Source organism: Trachymyrmex cornetzi, unplaced genomic scaffold (genome assembly GCF_001594075.2).
Source record: "Trachymyrmex cornetzi isolate Tcor2-1 unplaced genomic scaffold, Tcor1.1 scaffold129, whole genome shotgun sequence".
NCBI classification, from domain to species: domain Eukaryota; kingdom Metazoa; phylum Arthropoda; class Insecta; order Hymenoptera; family Formicidae; genus Trachymyrmex; species Trachymyrmex cornetzi.
Window position 1 is genome coordinate 1,025,018 of NW_017295861.1, and position 16,938 is coordinate 1,041,955.

The window sequence follows — 16,938 nt, forward strand, 5'->3', positions numbered from 1 at the left end:
ATAATAAAATCGGTCGCGACTCTTACGGTGACCACACATGCAGCTATAATCCTCTTCGAATATCTGAACTGATTTTGCAATTACTATTTTTTCGATATAACATTAATAATTCTATGATATTTAATTCAATTATTACAAATGTTTAAGGTAATTTTAAATTTGAAAAATATTTAACATTTTCAACATTTGTAAAACAAGTAGCACAATTTATTCCATCTTTGTATATTAAGTAATATTAAATTCCTAATTTTTAATATCTATACTATTTTAAAATCGTTTCACTCAAATATACGTTATGCCATCCGTTTGCTCTAATAAAAATAATAAAATATAAATAAAGAGAATGCATATTTGTAATTCGCAAATCATACATTTTAATTACGCTTTTCAGCACGCGCAAAAGTACATTTCGATACCGTTACACGAGCAAATATGCAACAGCCGAATATCGAGATTTTCTATTCCAAGCGTTTCCACCTTTTTGGGATGAACATTGCTCGTCCGTATCTATCGTGAAATTTTTTCCTCCTTGTTTTATTCGACCTTCCACCGTGGACGAGAGTCGGTTTAATTCATTGGGAAACGAAAGGGATGCCAACGACGATTATATACCACGCGCTCGCGCGGTCGTTATACCCCCGTCAAGTCTATACTTCCAACTGCTGTAAATTTTCATGCATTCATCATGGGTTCTCGAGCTCTTGACGTTCTGCATTAATTTAGAACGATGATGGAACGGTGATAAACATTACTGCGACGGCAAACGTGTATACGAGTGCACGCGTGCAAATTGCGCATCGTATGCGTTTATGTGTGTATACGTGCGTGATTTTGTGTATATTGTGAATGTAACTTCATTAATTCTTACGAGTAAGTATAAGTATATACATAGACATACTGGAAGAGGAAAAGTAAAATTAATAGACAATAGACAGGGGGTTTGTAGGACATAAATTTGATAGTAATACCTCTTTCCATGCTCCCGCTTGTATTCGCCGCTGTACTTGGACCTACTGCCTACGAGCTCTATTATCTCGGGTATGCTACTAGCAAAAATTGCCTGCAAATAGAAATCATAACTGGAAAACACTATGCGACTACGGATCGTTGAGAAAGCAAACTGGGTCACCTATGTACGGTTGCATTTAACAGCAGTGCTTTCGCGCCATATTATGGCATAAGTTGGGTGCGTGTTTCGCGTCGGGAAACAACGTGGAGAAGAAAGGAGAAACACAGGCGAGAACAGGAGAAAAATGTGACTGACTGAGCAATAATCTACGTTCTACGTTTCGTGTTTAGAAATTGTGCTTGAAAAATATGTGCTTAAAAAGTGATATGAAAATTGCGATGCTTTTAAATATAAGTATATCAATATCATAGAACGTGTCTTGGATCGATGCATAGAGAATAAAGCGTATAGTGTGAAAAAAGAGTACTTTGCGCTGGCAATTATTAATAAACCTTTCAATTAATAACATCACATATATCGACTCCATTTTTTTTACTGTACTTGTGAAATATTAAATAAAAAAGTTAAAATGTCTATAATTATACGCAAAAAATTGGGTACAAATATGTATTTTTTGTTATTTCTAAAAAGAATCAATTTATGTTATAATGTATGCAATAATTAATTGATATGTTAAGAACACGGATATATTTATAAAAAAATCGTATTTAATTTTTTATAGTATAATTTGATTTTATATTCCGATATTAATGATTTAAGTTTAATGAATTTATTAATGAATAAGTAATATATATTTATTTTAATATAAATGTATCATATATAATAATATATAATAATTTTTTCGTTGCATTTCAATACGAGCAAAAATTTCATGAAATGGATCAAAATTGATTTAAAAAATTCAATAATTATAGTGAATTATTTTCTATCACAATTTTATTTTGAGCCAAAGAGATTTTATTATTATTATATTATACATCAGTATACTTACATCACGAAGATTTTGATGCAACCGCGTATAGAATTATCTCCAGTGTATGTTTATATTTGTGGATGTATATACTTGTCTGCAGTATATTAATATTTAAATGTGTGAGCACGTGAATAAAAGCAGTATAGTAAGCAAGAAAAAAAATAAAAAGTACAAAAAAACAGCAGAAGTATATTAAAAACAATTAAGATCAGTATTTCTAAATTTATAATAAATACGAATTTTCTAATTTTTACATATTTATCGCTTAATAACAAAATTGTATGATCAATACTCTTATTATTGTATTATTTGACTTGTTAATTTATTGCATATTTCATTAAGAGTTGCGTATTTTTTACAAAATTTAAACTCGTTCTCTCTATTTAAAAAAATCTGATAAAATAAGGTTGATATTTAAAACTAATCTTGTAATCTTTCTGCTATTATAGAATAAACATTACATAAGATATCAGATAATATAACTTATAACAATTAGAAATTAAAAAGCAGACGTGTAAAAAAGATGCAAGCAGTTTCGGTGAACGGAAGCAGAAAGGAAATTCAACAAATCGATCTTGCTTCATGCGCGTGTAAAATGAAGGAAGCGCTATTATGTAAATCGTCTATAATGCCGGATGCTATGAGGAAGATATGATCCATCACAAACGATCGATAAGGTCGTGCCGTGTCACGTCACGCCACGTAATTTGTCATTAATATAGGCGCTGAAAGTGAGTCGCGACTGGGCGTTTGTGTCGCGAGCTTTATAGATACCAGGCAACTAAAGACACTGCGATCAACGAAATTATCGTAAGAGATAGAACAGCGAGAGAGAAGTGTGTCGACACTTTGCGTTCGACATGATGTACGCTCTCAAGAAACAGCCAGCGATATATAGATATCCTGTAAAGTAGCATGGCGAAGCAGCGAATTGTACGACCGGCGATCACTTCGTTGTGCGACAAGTACACGCGGCGAAGTGAGAACTCCCGTACCAGAGCTCAGAACTTCAAAGATACTTAGTGATATCACGTATTCTGGAATTTAGTAAACAGTCTATTAATGTGCAATCCCACATAATAATTAACATCCGCGAATATAATTGTAAATGTATTATCTTAAAATAATAAATTAATCTGGAAGAGAAAGATAATTATTATATACTTGAAGATAAAAATTTAATTCATACTTGCACGGGCCTTGTAAATAATAATTTATTTGCTGGGGTTTGTAACCGAATGGCTTATGGACATTAATAATAAAGGATATAACGCAAACAGTGATAATAAATTAACTTGATGACCCACAATTTACGAGCAAAATTCTGTATGAATGCACTTGAATATCTCGTTCATTTGATACATCATTCTAGTTGTTCAAAATTATATTGGACTGATTGTGAGCGTAAATTAGAATACGCATGTACTATTTGCAATTATTCTCTGTCATATTAATGAAAATCAGGTTTATAAATTTTAAAACAAGGATATTCAATATAATTAGTTCAAATAACTGTACCACTAATTGTTCTCGTCAAAAGGTACTTTTCACTCTGATAAATGCATTAACAATACGTGTACATTATTTAAGTAATTATAAAAAATATTAATTTATTTTAAAGCTAACATAAATCGCGCGTATATTATCACTGTAAAATATAGTTTTCTTTTCTTTGTAATCTTGAAAAAGCATAGTCTTTTCTTTCCATCTCTTTATGCAGTCGGAGACAATGCCAACTTCATTTTTGTGTTACTTTTAGTTACTCGCGACCGGGACCGAACTCGCAATGAACCAGGAGTCTATCGATCTTTTAAGCTTGTCTGAGTTGGTTTAATTTACGGTCGCACGTCGTCTAATTTCGGATTTATTACCGCTCGTGTCTACAGAATATTATACTGAGTTCGGTTAAAAGGGTTCCTCGCCCGTCGCACATTATACAGAGACACGTGATATCATACTTTCAGATGAGTGCCAAAACATTTTGAAAGTGTTCCAAAAGAACCTTCCCCTTTATATGTGTTACAAGGACGTGATTTTTCATTTCCAGCTGACTTATCGACAGACCAACGATTCGGTTACAAACCTCTCGGTGCAATACACAAAAGTATGGACAGGATATACCACATGTTCTGCAACATACTCGATATATCTCTCGTAATAGATGTACAAATTTACATTAACTTGTATACGTAAAATGTATAGAATGAAAAATATCAATGTAACATAAGTTAATGATTTATAAATATAAAATCCAATAATGTTTAATGTTTTATTAAATAAAAAATTTACAATAAAAATTAATCTTTATTATTAATTTAATTTTACATAATTTTTTATAAATAAAATATTTGTTAAATAAAGAACTATGTCTTACATTAAATTATTGGTTCGTTCAAATAATCAAAAATATTTGATGGGAAAATAATGTAATTTTTGTTCTGTTTGTATTCTATAAAGACAACATAACTCAATTTTTTTATTACCATTGGAATACTACCAATTTGAACGAGTCTTAAAGTTAATCGTGCGGATTCTCCATTTCGAGGACTGTTCTCTAACCAAGTTTACAACGCGCCATTTAAAATCGATAAAAAGACAAAGTGGCATCTCCTGTCCCGTAATACAATAAAAGTATATTACTTTGTGTAGCTTTCGTTCTTTATCGATTGCGGGAGCGAAAACGAAATGAACGTTCCCGTAATAGCGAAACGGATGAACATTGCTTCGGTTAAATCTCGCGTTTATCCTTGATATCTCAAATGTCACCACTGAGAGTATCATAAGGCCGACAATTCGAAAAAATAAAGTTCAAGCGATCAGAATAATATCTTACGTCACAATATGAGCAGCGTATCAGCGTCGCAGAAAATACACATACAGACAGAATGTGAACAGTCAAAGATCAAGCGCGTACAAACATCAATATTTTGTCGACGTCATTGGCGTCGTGCTCTTTGAGAGAGATACGATAAAGTTAATATAAAAATTTGTATAATAATAATAATAATAAGAACCTCGAATCTCTGTGGATAGCAAGTTGATCATGTTTTTCTGTGAATTATCTTCTATTTTTTTCAAATTCGATCACTTTAAACTCATCTAATCAAATATAATATCGCGACGTAAAAAAAATAAAGAAGTGATCTCGCAAAGTTTTTATTTTAAAGCTTTTTCAAAGCGTTATGCAAATAAAAATAACTATTTGATCGATTCTTTTAAATCTCAATTACAAAATAATTACGAGATTAGGATTATTCGATTTTTACATCAATTGTACAAATATTTATGAAAAAAAATATAAAATAAAGATTGAGATATTTAAATAACTCTGTAAAACTTTTCTGTTCTCATAAGAGCATTATTCATGAGTTTTATCCGTGTACTTCAAGTTGTTTTTTTTAGTAAAAGAACGAAATTTGTGAAGTTTCATAATTTGAAGTTTCGAGGCTCCTCATGTGTGTAATAAAAGTCCTTTCAATATTCTCTATGTCGTGAAAAAAATTAGTTCGCAGTATATAACGCAGCGTTCGCATGACAAGCCGAATCGATCGTACCCGAATAATCGATTCGTCGCATTATAGCTACAAATGACTCTTAGATCGAAGAGAAAAGATAGACAGTGGCTGTAGCAAAACTCGTAGAACCAATTTAAGCCGTAAGATAGAGAGAAAGAGAAAGAAAGGAAGATAGAGACAGAGAAAGAGAGAAAGAGAAAGAAAGAATAATATATGCTTTTAATAGCTACGATGTGTCGTACAAATACGCATAACCGCAATTACTTCTTTCACCATCTCACGTAATACCGAAATCAGGAGGCTCGAGCGCTCGCAATTACAGCAAATTAATTTAATGCGAAATATAGTTTGATATAAGCGAAATGTTAACTATGCTAAATGCCTCAGCTGCGTTTTATAGCTTTAAAGCTATATTTGTTTAATAAATTTTTGTAATAAAAATTGAAACTTTTGCGACGAAAATCCGAGTAATATCGAAAAAATTATTGCTTTAATAAAACGAATAATTTACGTACTAGCTATTATGATTTTTGCAATCGTCGATTATTAAAACGGATCGTGTTCACAAAATTCGATTACAATGCGCGGACAGAAAATGTCTTCAATAATTCTACGTGTACAAAACTCTATCATTTGGAAGATACTTGAAGCAGTCTCTATGCATTCTGACAATTTATTTTATTAAGCTTTTTTCAAAGTTATAAAATATGAGCGAGATGGTATGAAAATTATATAAAGTCGTCGAAATCCATTATAACTTTTATTACTGGGATTGTGCTTTCAATAATTCTATCAATGTCTTATTGACAATGCAGAATGTTTCAGAAAATTCCTTTTTGAGAAAATTTAATATTCGGAATTACAAATAAAATTATATTCAATATTGGAGATAAAAGATTTTTCTTTCACGCTTTAAACTGCTTGTATGCAAGCTGTCAGAAAAGGAGATATTGATTAAATGTAATCTTCTTGTTTCGATAATAATTTATCCTGCAAAACTTTGACAACATTGTGAAATTTTGTGCGTCTCTTTTTATTAAATTATAGATACTTATATTATTTACCTGTTTAAGATAATTGATGAGATTTTCAAAACTTTTCGTATAATTAATATAATTGTTTTATGTGATTTATAGATAATTTTGTTACAACAATCTGAAATATCATGATGGTTCCGATAAATTTATGATATATAATAAGGATATTGAGGCAAAGGTAGCCAATATCTTTGTCTTCTCGTCGCTACTGTCATAGCTAAAATTTCGAATTAGTTGGTCCAAATTATCGCTAACTACTTCACATAACAACGGGAATTTTTTTCTACGTTTTCAATGTGTATATATATATATATGTATATATATATATATACAAGTTACAGGAAGTGGGAAACGTTTTAAATAAATTTTAAACGATGTTCGTAAAAAGGGAATAAAGCCGAGTTAAACTAGTCTCTTTACGTTCGTCGTCATATCGCGATAAAGGCTTAATTCATGACAATTTTTTTTAATATATCATAAAGATTTTTCAATTCTTATAGCATATTGATAAAATATACTACTTGAATGATCATTAATCGCAAAATAAACAGTAAAACAATTATATGTAATTTCCTTTGCTATTTTTTTTTTACTAACTAAAATATTATTATCTATGTATTTTACGCATTACACATATCACAATATATCACAATAACAAATTGTTTTATAAAAAATAAAAGAAACTATTTTTTATATGGAACAATTTAAGCCCTTATGCGCGAGTAATTCTGTATCAGAACTTTACATATGTCGAATGTACCGTACTTTCGGGGTATATTTTCTCCAAACAATTAATATTATCTATTATTAATATTTTACGCTGATCACAAGCTTCCGACAACAAACGTTAACTTGAGAACGTTTCCGATAGATGTTTGAACGGCGATGCTCGCGTTTAGAAGAAAAAGATACGACGCCCATCGAGAATACTTCAAGAGAGCGGGCTGTTATCCCTGACCAAGTCGATCGTGTACGCAAAGTTCGCATGAACGATCGATAAGCCGCGAACGTACGCATAACAGCTATGCATAAAAGGCATGCTCGCAGCAATGCTCGCATCGACGTTCAAACGAATCGATCGATTCACTATAACGAGCGGCACCGTTCTCCGCCGTTGATTTCTGCCCCAAAAAGCCATTTTCGCGTGACATCAACGGAAGTGTTATTTCAATAGTACTCCAACCGCGTTTTCCTTTGTCTCGAGTTGCGAAGCCAGAAAGTTCAAGAAGTGGGGTAAGTTCGCGATAAAAGCTCTAAATATGTCCATTCAGAAAACATACTTGTCGTTCAAACTTTATCTCTTGGAAACATGAGTTAGTAAAGTTTCATTACCGTTTACTGTTAAAATAAAGCTTACACATAAATACCATCAGTGGATACTACTAGCAATGTTTTTAAACTGTTTTTGAAACGTAAAAATATCACTAATCCGAAAACATCACGATTGTATCGATTCAGAGCAAAGTAAATTCGAGTTTTAATCTGAAAAACTTCTTTTACAGCTCTTTTACAACTTTAATGTCTTTCAATACCGCACCTGAGATGTCACAAAATTGGAATTTGAATGAAACAGTTTAAAATGCATTATAAAGAATTTTCTAATAAATTATATCTCCACCAAACCGTTTCTCGCGATGCAGGAGGATCAACGGTCGGAGAACATCGTACACTCGAAATATTTATTGTCTCGCGGCTCGTGGGACACGTAAATCTGGGACCGCCGCTCGTCTCGTCAATCGTTCTTCTCTGATATACGAGCCTTGGTAAAACTAGTAGCTCCAGTTTAACGAAACGAGCTGTACGAAATGCCGAATAACAAGCGGAATGCGGCTGTACTTTGAGATTTCTCGGGATAAGAAAGGAAGATATGCAAGATCACAGAAATTCGGCGGAAAGATAAGTCAAGTGAAAAAGCTCTTCGAGTGTATACGAGGGAATAAAGAAAAGCAGAAGAAAAAGAATGAATACTTCAAACCGATATAAATTTTGTACATACGTTTTATAGATTTTCAGCTTTTCGAATTGTATATATTTAATTTAAAGGAATTACTTTGATAAAGAAGAAAAGACGTTTCGTCTCACACATTTCGCAAAGCTCGTTTCGTTAAACTGGAGCTACTAGTTTATTTATTTATAGCAAACAGAGATCCATAGAAAAATACAATGAACGAAATTTTTACGAGAATAGAAATTTATTTATTTAGTTCACATATAATATATTCTGTATTTCATAAATTATAACCACCGTTACGTGACAGAGAATTTTATTATGCATATACCCACAAAGTGGTGTCGTTTGTTTATGTATAAAAATGCTTCTGCACTTATCTATGGAGCAACCGAATCAAAATAGGAAAATATTAATATCCATTGATATTTATCAACGTAAAAAATGGAACGCGGTTTTGAGAATCACGCAATTATTAAGGGACATATTATTCACGGTATAAAAGCCTCCGACGTACGTAAACATTAGAGACTTGACTACGTTTGAGAAGAATACACAAAAATAACTTACCAAACCGACGAGTAGAAAAAATACTAGGAATGTGCGGCCGAGGACCGTCTGGCAGTAAACGTCGCCATATCCTACCGTGGACATCGTCACGATCAGAAAATACACACAGGTCCAGTACGAAAGCTGTTGTGGGTTCGCGAAGTCGAAAGGGTCCCCTGAGTTTTCAAGCTGTGGGCATGATGTTATTACGTTTAGGACCGTCCTCGCGCGGTGTCAAGAGTGAAATTGTGGTTTATATTGGTTAAGTCATAACTATAAGCTTTTACTACTGCGTAATGGTATAAATGCGGAACGTCCGGATCTCTCGGATTTCTGCGTATGGGTTGTCTTGGGAAATGTGAAAAGAAGTCGTAAGACAAAATATATCATTAAAATAATATATAAGATTATATTCGTCTTATTATATAAAATACTCAAATTGTAAAAATCGTAAAAAAGATAAAACAGGAAATATAAAGATAATTTGATCATTATAATTTTTTCATGTGATACATTTATTAAAGAACTGTATATTTGACTTTTGTGCTGCCATATTATTACTAGCGTATCCATTCATTATTTATAAAATAGAATTTTATTAAATATTTATATCCTTAAATTACTGTTTTTGACTTTTTTAAAATATTTTTAAATTTAGTAAAAGATTATTCTTATTATATTTTGGCAAAAATAAAAAACAGAAAGATTATATATATTTAAAAGATTATTTTTGTTATTACTCTAATTAATATTTATTTAAAAATTCTAAATTTTTTCGTATTTCTCACAACGCTTTGTGCATCTGTAATACAGGTATGGTCAAAAATTCCTTTTTATACATTATTTAAAACAGTATAGAGAAAATTAACTCAAAGAGACATTTATGTAATAAATTTTACGACGTATATATTGGGTAAAATGTTATTTTGAAATTAATATGAATGTAATTTAAGAGACTTAAATTCTGACAACTATATTTGTGTGTATATTCATATATGAATATTACATAAGCACCAAGACCTACTTTGACCAAAAATAGCATTCTTCTCTCTTTATGTTTAGATTTAAATTCTTTATTATTAGAAAAAAGAAAATTAAATTTGTTACAATTGAATTGATAAGTGCAGAAAGAAGACTAGTTACATTTATCAATCCTTTTAGTATTAACAAGAAATAATTTAATTTTAATTTTTATGAAAAAATTAACAAAATTATTTTTGGGAATTTACATATGACATTTAATAATATTTACATATGACATTTAATAATATTTTTTAAATTTCCTGATTTGTGACATGCATATCTATTAAATATAAAATTTTTATTTCAAATTTCGACACATTTTCTTTCTGCACTCAACGTTGGTCAGAAAAAGTTAAAAATTGTAGTACGCCGCTACAGATACTTTATCTTAAATTACGTTAAACAATAATTATCTTTTTATGTTAAACAAAATAACATAATTTATAAAAAACACTTTAAAAACATTGCATACACACATTAAAACTCTGACTATTATCTAAGTATCTCTTCTGGTTATTCTCAATTGTTTATAATTTTCATTAAAATATCTACGCTCTGGAATGTAGTGTTCTATTTTTTTTAATCTCAAAAAGGGACAAGTCCTGGACTAGTGCCCTTTCTGCACTCATTACTCATTTTCAACATCTACTTTAAACCCTCAGAAGCCTGGAACAAGTGCCCTATTTGCACTGAAAACCCCTATCCACTTCAAGATCCCTTTTCATTTCAAAATCAGTGAAAAGAAAAATTTATCTTCGAATAAAATTGGATCCCCTTTCTCCATTCTTCGATTGTAGTAAATTGCTTTTTAATAATAATGAAGCGTAAAAAAAGGATAAGACTCACCAAATGAATGATGCCAGCAGCGGTTAACCATACCGAAATGAAGATGGAGACGAGTTGGGCAAGACGAATAGAGCTCGATGTCTTTAGAATGTTAAGGTACTGGAGGATGTCGGGGACCGTCATCAGTCGTAGGGCTCGGAGGAACCTCAGTCCGATCCACGTCCGATCGAGATATATCGACACGAAGGACGGTGGTATCGTAAAGTAGTCCACGAACGAATACATCTCCAACATGAACCACAGCTTGTCACTGGCGGCGATAAACTGTGAAAATCATACGAAAAATAACACATTAAATAAACATTTAAATTTAAAACAAAAACAGTCTGGCGAATATTATATTTCGCGTAAAGAACTCTAGAAAGATTTTCGTCAGATACAAGTTAAAATCGTCTACGCCTCATACAAAACGCATTATATAAATTTAGAATGTTTTCCAAATATTCCAAACTTTAGTAAAATCTTATGTGTAAACACTTTCCTTCTTAAGAGATTTATCGAGATGGAACGTTCATACTTTTTATGTGGCAAAACATTTTATAATCTTGATGTTAACTGATAAGTTCATTGACAGAAAGAACGGATGATCTTACTTACGCGTATAAAAAAGTAGACCATAAAAAATATATTGAAAGCTAAGTCTATCTGCTGAGTAATGTTGTTGCTCCACTTCTGGCAACGCTCCACCACTTCGCTGTAACATAAAAGCACGAGATTGCGGATGTTAGGTCAGCATCTCTTATGAACTCGACGAAGGTCTCGGTCTTAAAAAAAAGTAACGCTGAAAGGGCGACTAAAATAGCAGCGATTAAACTAGCGATTATCGCCGCGCCCTTAATTAAACCACAAGAAAAAGCTATAAAGTGTTGTTATAATATTACCAATACTGCGCAAGAATAAAAACAATGTGCATGAATGTTTGTGATAAACTTAAAAGCTACGCATTAACACCGCCGTCGAAGTCTTGTTACTCACCTGGAGGCATCGATGAAGTATATTATAAGCGATGCTATACTGAGAATGAAAACTAACACCACCTGAAACAGACAAAAAAACACATCGTGAGAGATCCTGTCTTTCATCCTATCAAACATTTTTAGCTTAAAATACAAGTACCATTAAACATATAAATAAAAATAAATGCTTCGTAATTTTTATTGCGTTTTTCGAAAAAAAATAACATAATCGTATCTTTATTGTTTTAAATAATCTCTTCAAAAGATATGACATGCCTTATTTCACGATTTTATTTACTAATTTTATGTAACGATATTGCGATATTGCGATCGATATAGCAAAAGGTAATCAAAGTTGTGCCGGAATAATATTCACAAGGGCTCGTAACTTGAATCAACGTCTCATATATGTTGTCGTCGCAATCTATTCTCATTAGATTATAGTATCGCTTTATTTCCGATACGCGCCAACATCACGTATCGCAAAGTCTAACCGATAACTGTCAGCAAATGTGAGGTAACGTTTATGACAGGCGCCAAGATACCCCATACTCGACATCATGTCAAAGCATATTGGTAGTTACTAGAGAGTATTATTAAATCGCTATAATGTTAAATTTCCTACGTACAACGACTTTAAAGTTACGCAAGTTCACGCAAACAAACCCGCTAATGACCTGATAAAATCCCTCGTTAGAAGATCAGCCTTGTTCATCAGTGACCATCGTCACTGATGACAAGCGATTAATTAAATGGTTGCGCAGTAATTTGTGTAGTAGATGGTAATTTGGTAACCTATCTACTATTTATCCAGAAATATTCTTGTTAGACATGCGCCGAGAGCCGGATATAATACCAGTTTTAATCGTACCGGTTTTTTATGCGTCGAGAACCGGATTTAGTCATATCGGATTTTGATTGCTCGCGATGCAATATTATTTTCCGATACACGTGCCAAGTACTGTCGTTTTGCATTTTATTTAATATAACAATTCATTATTCACAATATTGCAAATTCTCCGGTTCTCGACGCATAAAAAACCGGTACGATTAAAACCGGCATTATATCCGGCTCTCGGCGCATGAAAAACAATTGTCATCCGGGTTCGGAAATTAATAAAAAAAGAATTTTTATCTTGCTTTTGTTACTGTATAGCGGATGATAAAACGAGCCGTGTAACTCGAATGAATCCCAAGCATCCAGGGTCTATTTATCGCACGCGAAGTATATTTAGGTATGCATCGCACAGACACAAAATTGCGAGCTGCGCAGCCACGCCTGTACATAATTATTGTAAACAATGGCTAGGGTCAGCTTAATGATCGTATGCATGTAAGCACGCGATGCGTGCGCCAAACACAAGATCGATGAGCATATACAGAATTGAATACGCGAATCCATTAACACTCCGGCGATCCTTATTATCTCCGTGTTGAGGAGACACCCAAAACGACAGCACTTGATATTTGATATCTGAACAATTTTGATAAATTATTGGCAAATTAAATAATAGGATAAAGAATTGCAATACCTCGCGAAGATTTCGTAAACGAATCAATCAAATAAAATATTGATTAATTTACCTATATATTTTGGAATGTTATATTCTCAAAATTTCTCTAACATTACGCGTAAAAATTCAATATAAGGAATAGATACATAAGTCTTATTGTCTTATATAACATAGAAATTATTCGTTATTTCCATTTAAGCGTGAATTATGAACATTAATAATTCACACTTAAATGGAAATAACGAATAATTTCTATGTTATATAAGACAATAAGACTTATGTATCTATTCCTTATAGCGATTATTATCAGTACATTTATATTTTATAGCGACATATTTCATCTTTCCTATAGCTGTAATAGATCTTCGCCTTTTATCGAAAAAATAAAATGTTTTTTACCAGAAATATAAAAGTTCTAAGGAAGATATAGAACAGTAAAAGATACAAAGAGGTAGTCAAAAGCGCATTTCAAATTTAATACCAAAATATAAACAGCGCCTCTAGTTAAAATTATTTGCAAAAAGTAACCTTAAGTGTGATAATTTCGATGTACAATTTATTTAATTTATTGAATTCTCTACATATCCCAGACAGAACGTAATATTTATAAAAAATTTACAAAATATTTGTAAGTATTTATAAGACTTGTTTGAAATATTTTGTAAATATTTTTGTGATTTTAGATTACACGGATCATAAATATTTATTGTAAATGTTGTAGTAAATATTGTAGTAAAATATTTAGTTCATATTTTAATATTTCAAATAAAGCTTTATATAAAAAATGTATATATTTATATAGTTCCAAAAAATAAATAGTAATAAATATTTATCATAAATATTCCGTACTATCTCGGATGTGTAGCCAATATACATGATAATAAAAAAGAAAGTCGTTTACATTAAAAGTTAATAATTTATGTTATTTTTCTTATTCGTTACAGTATCAAACTGTTATGAGAAAAAGTTATTAGTTTTTCATGAAATGTTCTCCTTGCACACTTTATTAGATCAACATATCATCTGGGGCAAAAGTTGTTCTTCAAAAGTTACTTTAAGAAAGACGATCTTACAATAGCGTGTCAGAATTTAGCACGTGTAATTTCCCTATCAGTCTACTTTGCAACTACTTTGTACCATCAATACGTAGCGCCCTTCTCGTGTGTGAATCCTCTTTTATAGATCTGTCTAAAGAAAGAGGCGAGAAGATACGTATCGGCGTAAACTAATTATAAAAGGAAAAGAAGAAACACAAGAGAGAGAGAGAGAGAGGACAAAAAAAGGACAAAAAAAAGAGAGAGGACAAAAAAGAGAAAGACGAACCTAACCAGCATACCGCACGATATTCCTGACGCGTCTCATAAGAGTGAAACTCTAAACATAGTCACCGTTCAAAAATAGACAGTAGGTGCGGCCCTCGACAGAATGATGTAGACAAGAAGTAGGAGAGAAGTCACGAAAGAAGAACGAAATAGCGATAGTGACGAAGAGCGGTCAACTGTAATAATGCCGAGCAGACGGTGCAATAACAGGAGCCAAAGAAAAGCGGCGGAAGAGAAAATAGGAGGCATCCGAGAGAAGAGACAACGACCCCGCGAGTCGATCTCGTGAATTCGCGTGCGACGCATTCAAAATCTCAAGCTCCCCCAATGCACTCCTTTTGTTCCAATTATTTTTAACCGTCCCGTTTTCGCCGCGTTGCGAAAACCATGTGGGAAACAGACTATGAGCCGAGGCTCGTAGTTTTCGTGTTAGCCGACAGGCGAGCATTAAAGTTCAGGGTTATCGCGCGCTGAAGACCGTAATAAGAAGCCTACTACAACTCGCCTCTCCCTCTGTAAGCCAACGAACTCCCGCCTTGTCATCGATTTAAATCCTTATCATACCTGTCGTGCTCCTAACGACCGTTACGGTAAATTGACTTGATAAACGGTCGCACCACGCGAAATTACTAGACGGCGATTATTTCCTGAAGCGGCTCGTACCCGCCCTCGCCGTGAACTGAACAATTCCCTGGACGCTGCATTAATAACTCGTTTGATATTCTACGGGATAATGGCTGGAATCGTTATTATGATAAGAATATTTCATGTCGATTTTTCTTCCTCTCCCTGAGATTACTTTTTGCAGGATTTCCGTATGAAGGACATCCTGCAAAAACAATCCTGCCAAAGTTCTTTTTATTTTTTACAAATAACAAAGTCCGTATCGAACAAAACGTTTTAAAACACGCGTAACAAACGAAAAAACCAAAAAATTCTGACAACTTCTGCACCGCAAGAGTTCAAACAAATAACAAAGCATTTATTTCAATAGTTTTCTCTAGGGACAAGTTCCATAGTTTCTTAATTCTAATCGACATTGTTTGTATTTAAAATGAATTACTCTCTTCTTTGTAAACAACGAGAAGATAGTATCTTGAAATTAATTTAATATGTTTAATTATCTAGAAAGCAAAATCTTTATTAATAATTCCAACACATTCAAACAGCTCAAATTGGACTAATTTTACTATTAGAATGTAAATTTCATTCATTTTCGGATTAATAGAATATGATTTTAAAGTTGATTGTTATTAATCAAAATTATAAAATCATAATAAAAGATTATAACACATTTAATTTTAAAAACATTCACATAATTATTTAAATGTATTTCATCCATAATGTATCTGTTTACAATATAAATTACTTCATATTTTAATTTATATTTCATGTGCTACATGTATTTATGTTAACAAAGCTTGTAACAATTTTACGCGGTTACGAGGCAACGTAGCGTGTTCTAAAAAGAATTAAACTAAAGTAGGACAAACGATTAATGGTTTCACACTTCATCAATGTTGCTGTTACAATTCACTATATTGATACAAATGTTTTGATATATATATATATATATATATGGTATGTATATATATACACTTGTAATATCGTCGTTACGAAAAGTATTACGATACGAATAATAAATTACAAGAAAAAGTATAAATTTAATAAAAGATAATGTATATTAATATTTTATATATTATAAAAAATAATTCTGAATTCTTTTGATTTTAAATAATAAAAATATAAATTAATTTAATGTAAAATTTATTTACTACAATATTGTAAACATTGATGCAAACTTCTAATAATTTCTATTCAACTTTCGTTAATGTAAAATAACTGCCATATTAATTATTTACAATTGACAATAAATTTTTACTTTTCAATTAATATTAATTTCATTTAACCTGAATGGAACAATTCCAGATTAAATTACCAAGATATACCAGTAAAAAATTAAAAGACTGAGAGTTCCTGATGACTTTCTGTGAAATTTATGTTAAGCAGAAATTGATTTCAAATTTATTATATTAAAGGCTTTTTGTGATTCGATACGATATCTCAGATACTCCGTGCAGGGAAACCAAGTTTACGGATCTACAATCTTAAACTTGATGAGCTCGTATAAACGGGCACCATATCGATCTCTCGGACACCGGATTTACGAGAAGCTTTTATTATGTTTGCGCCGAGAGAAAGACAGAGAATATCCCGCTAGGCGGAAGATCCATAGATAAGCAATGGCGCTAAGAGTGGCGGTATAAAAATAGAGATCGTCAAGG

The 16,938-nt window shown here is 32.0% G+C and overlaps 1 protein-coding gene across 31 annotated transcripts in view; it reads right to left on the reverse strand.

Moving 5' to 3' along the window:
* slo (calcium-activated potassium channel slo) overlaps positions 1-16,938 on the reverse strand; it is a 103,123-nt gene that overhangs the window by 48,464 nt on the left and 37,721 nt on the right. For 17 of the 31 annotated variants that reach the window (XM_018522221.1, XM_018522219.1, XM_018522217.1 and 14 more), the window contains exons 2-6: positions 11,837-11,898; positions 11,459-11,555; positions 10,862-11,125; positions 9,014-9,181; positions 969-1,060 (exon numbers count right to left, since the gene is read on the reverse strand). In XM_018522221.1, coding sequence (XP_018377723.1) covers positions 969-1,060; positions 9,014-9,181; positions 10,862-11,125; positions 11,459-11,555; positions 11,837-11,898 — 683 coding nt within the window. The remainder of the gene's footprint in view (positions 1-968; positions 1,061-9,013; positions 9,182-10,861; positions 11,126-11,458; positions 11,556-11,836; positions 11,899-16,938) is intronic. The other 14 variants (XM_018522220.1, XM_018522218.1, XM_018522228.1 and 11 more) reach the window with 1 other exon arrangement.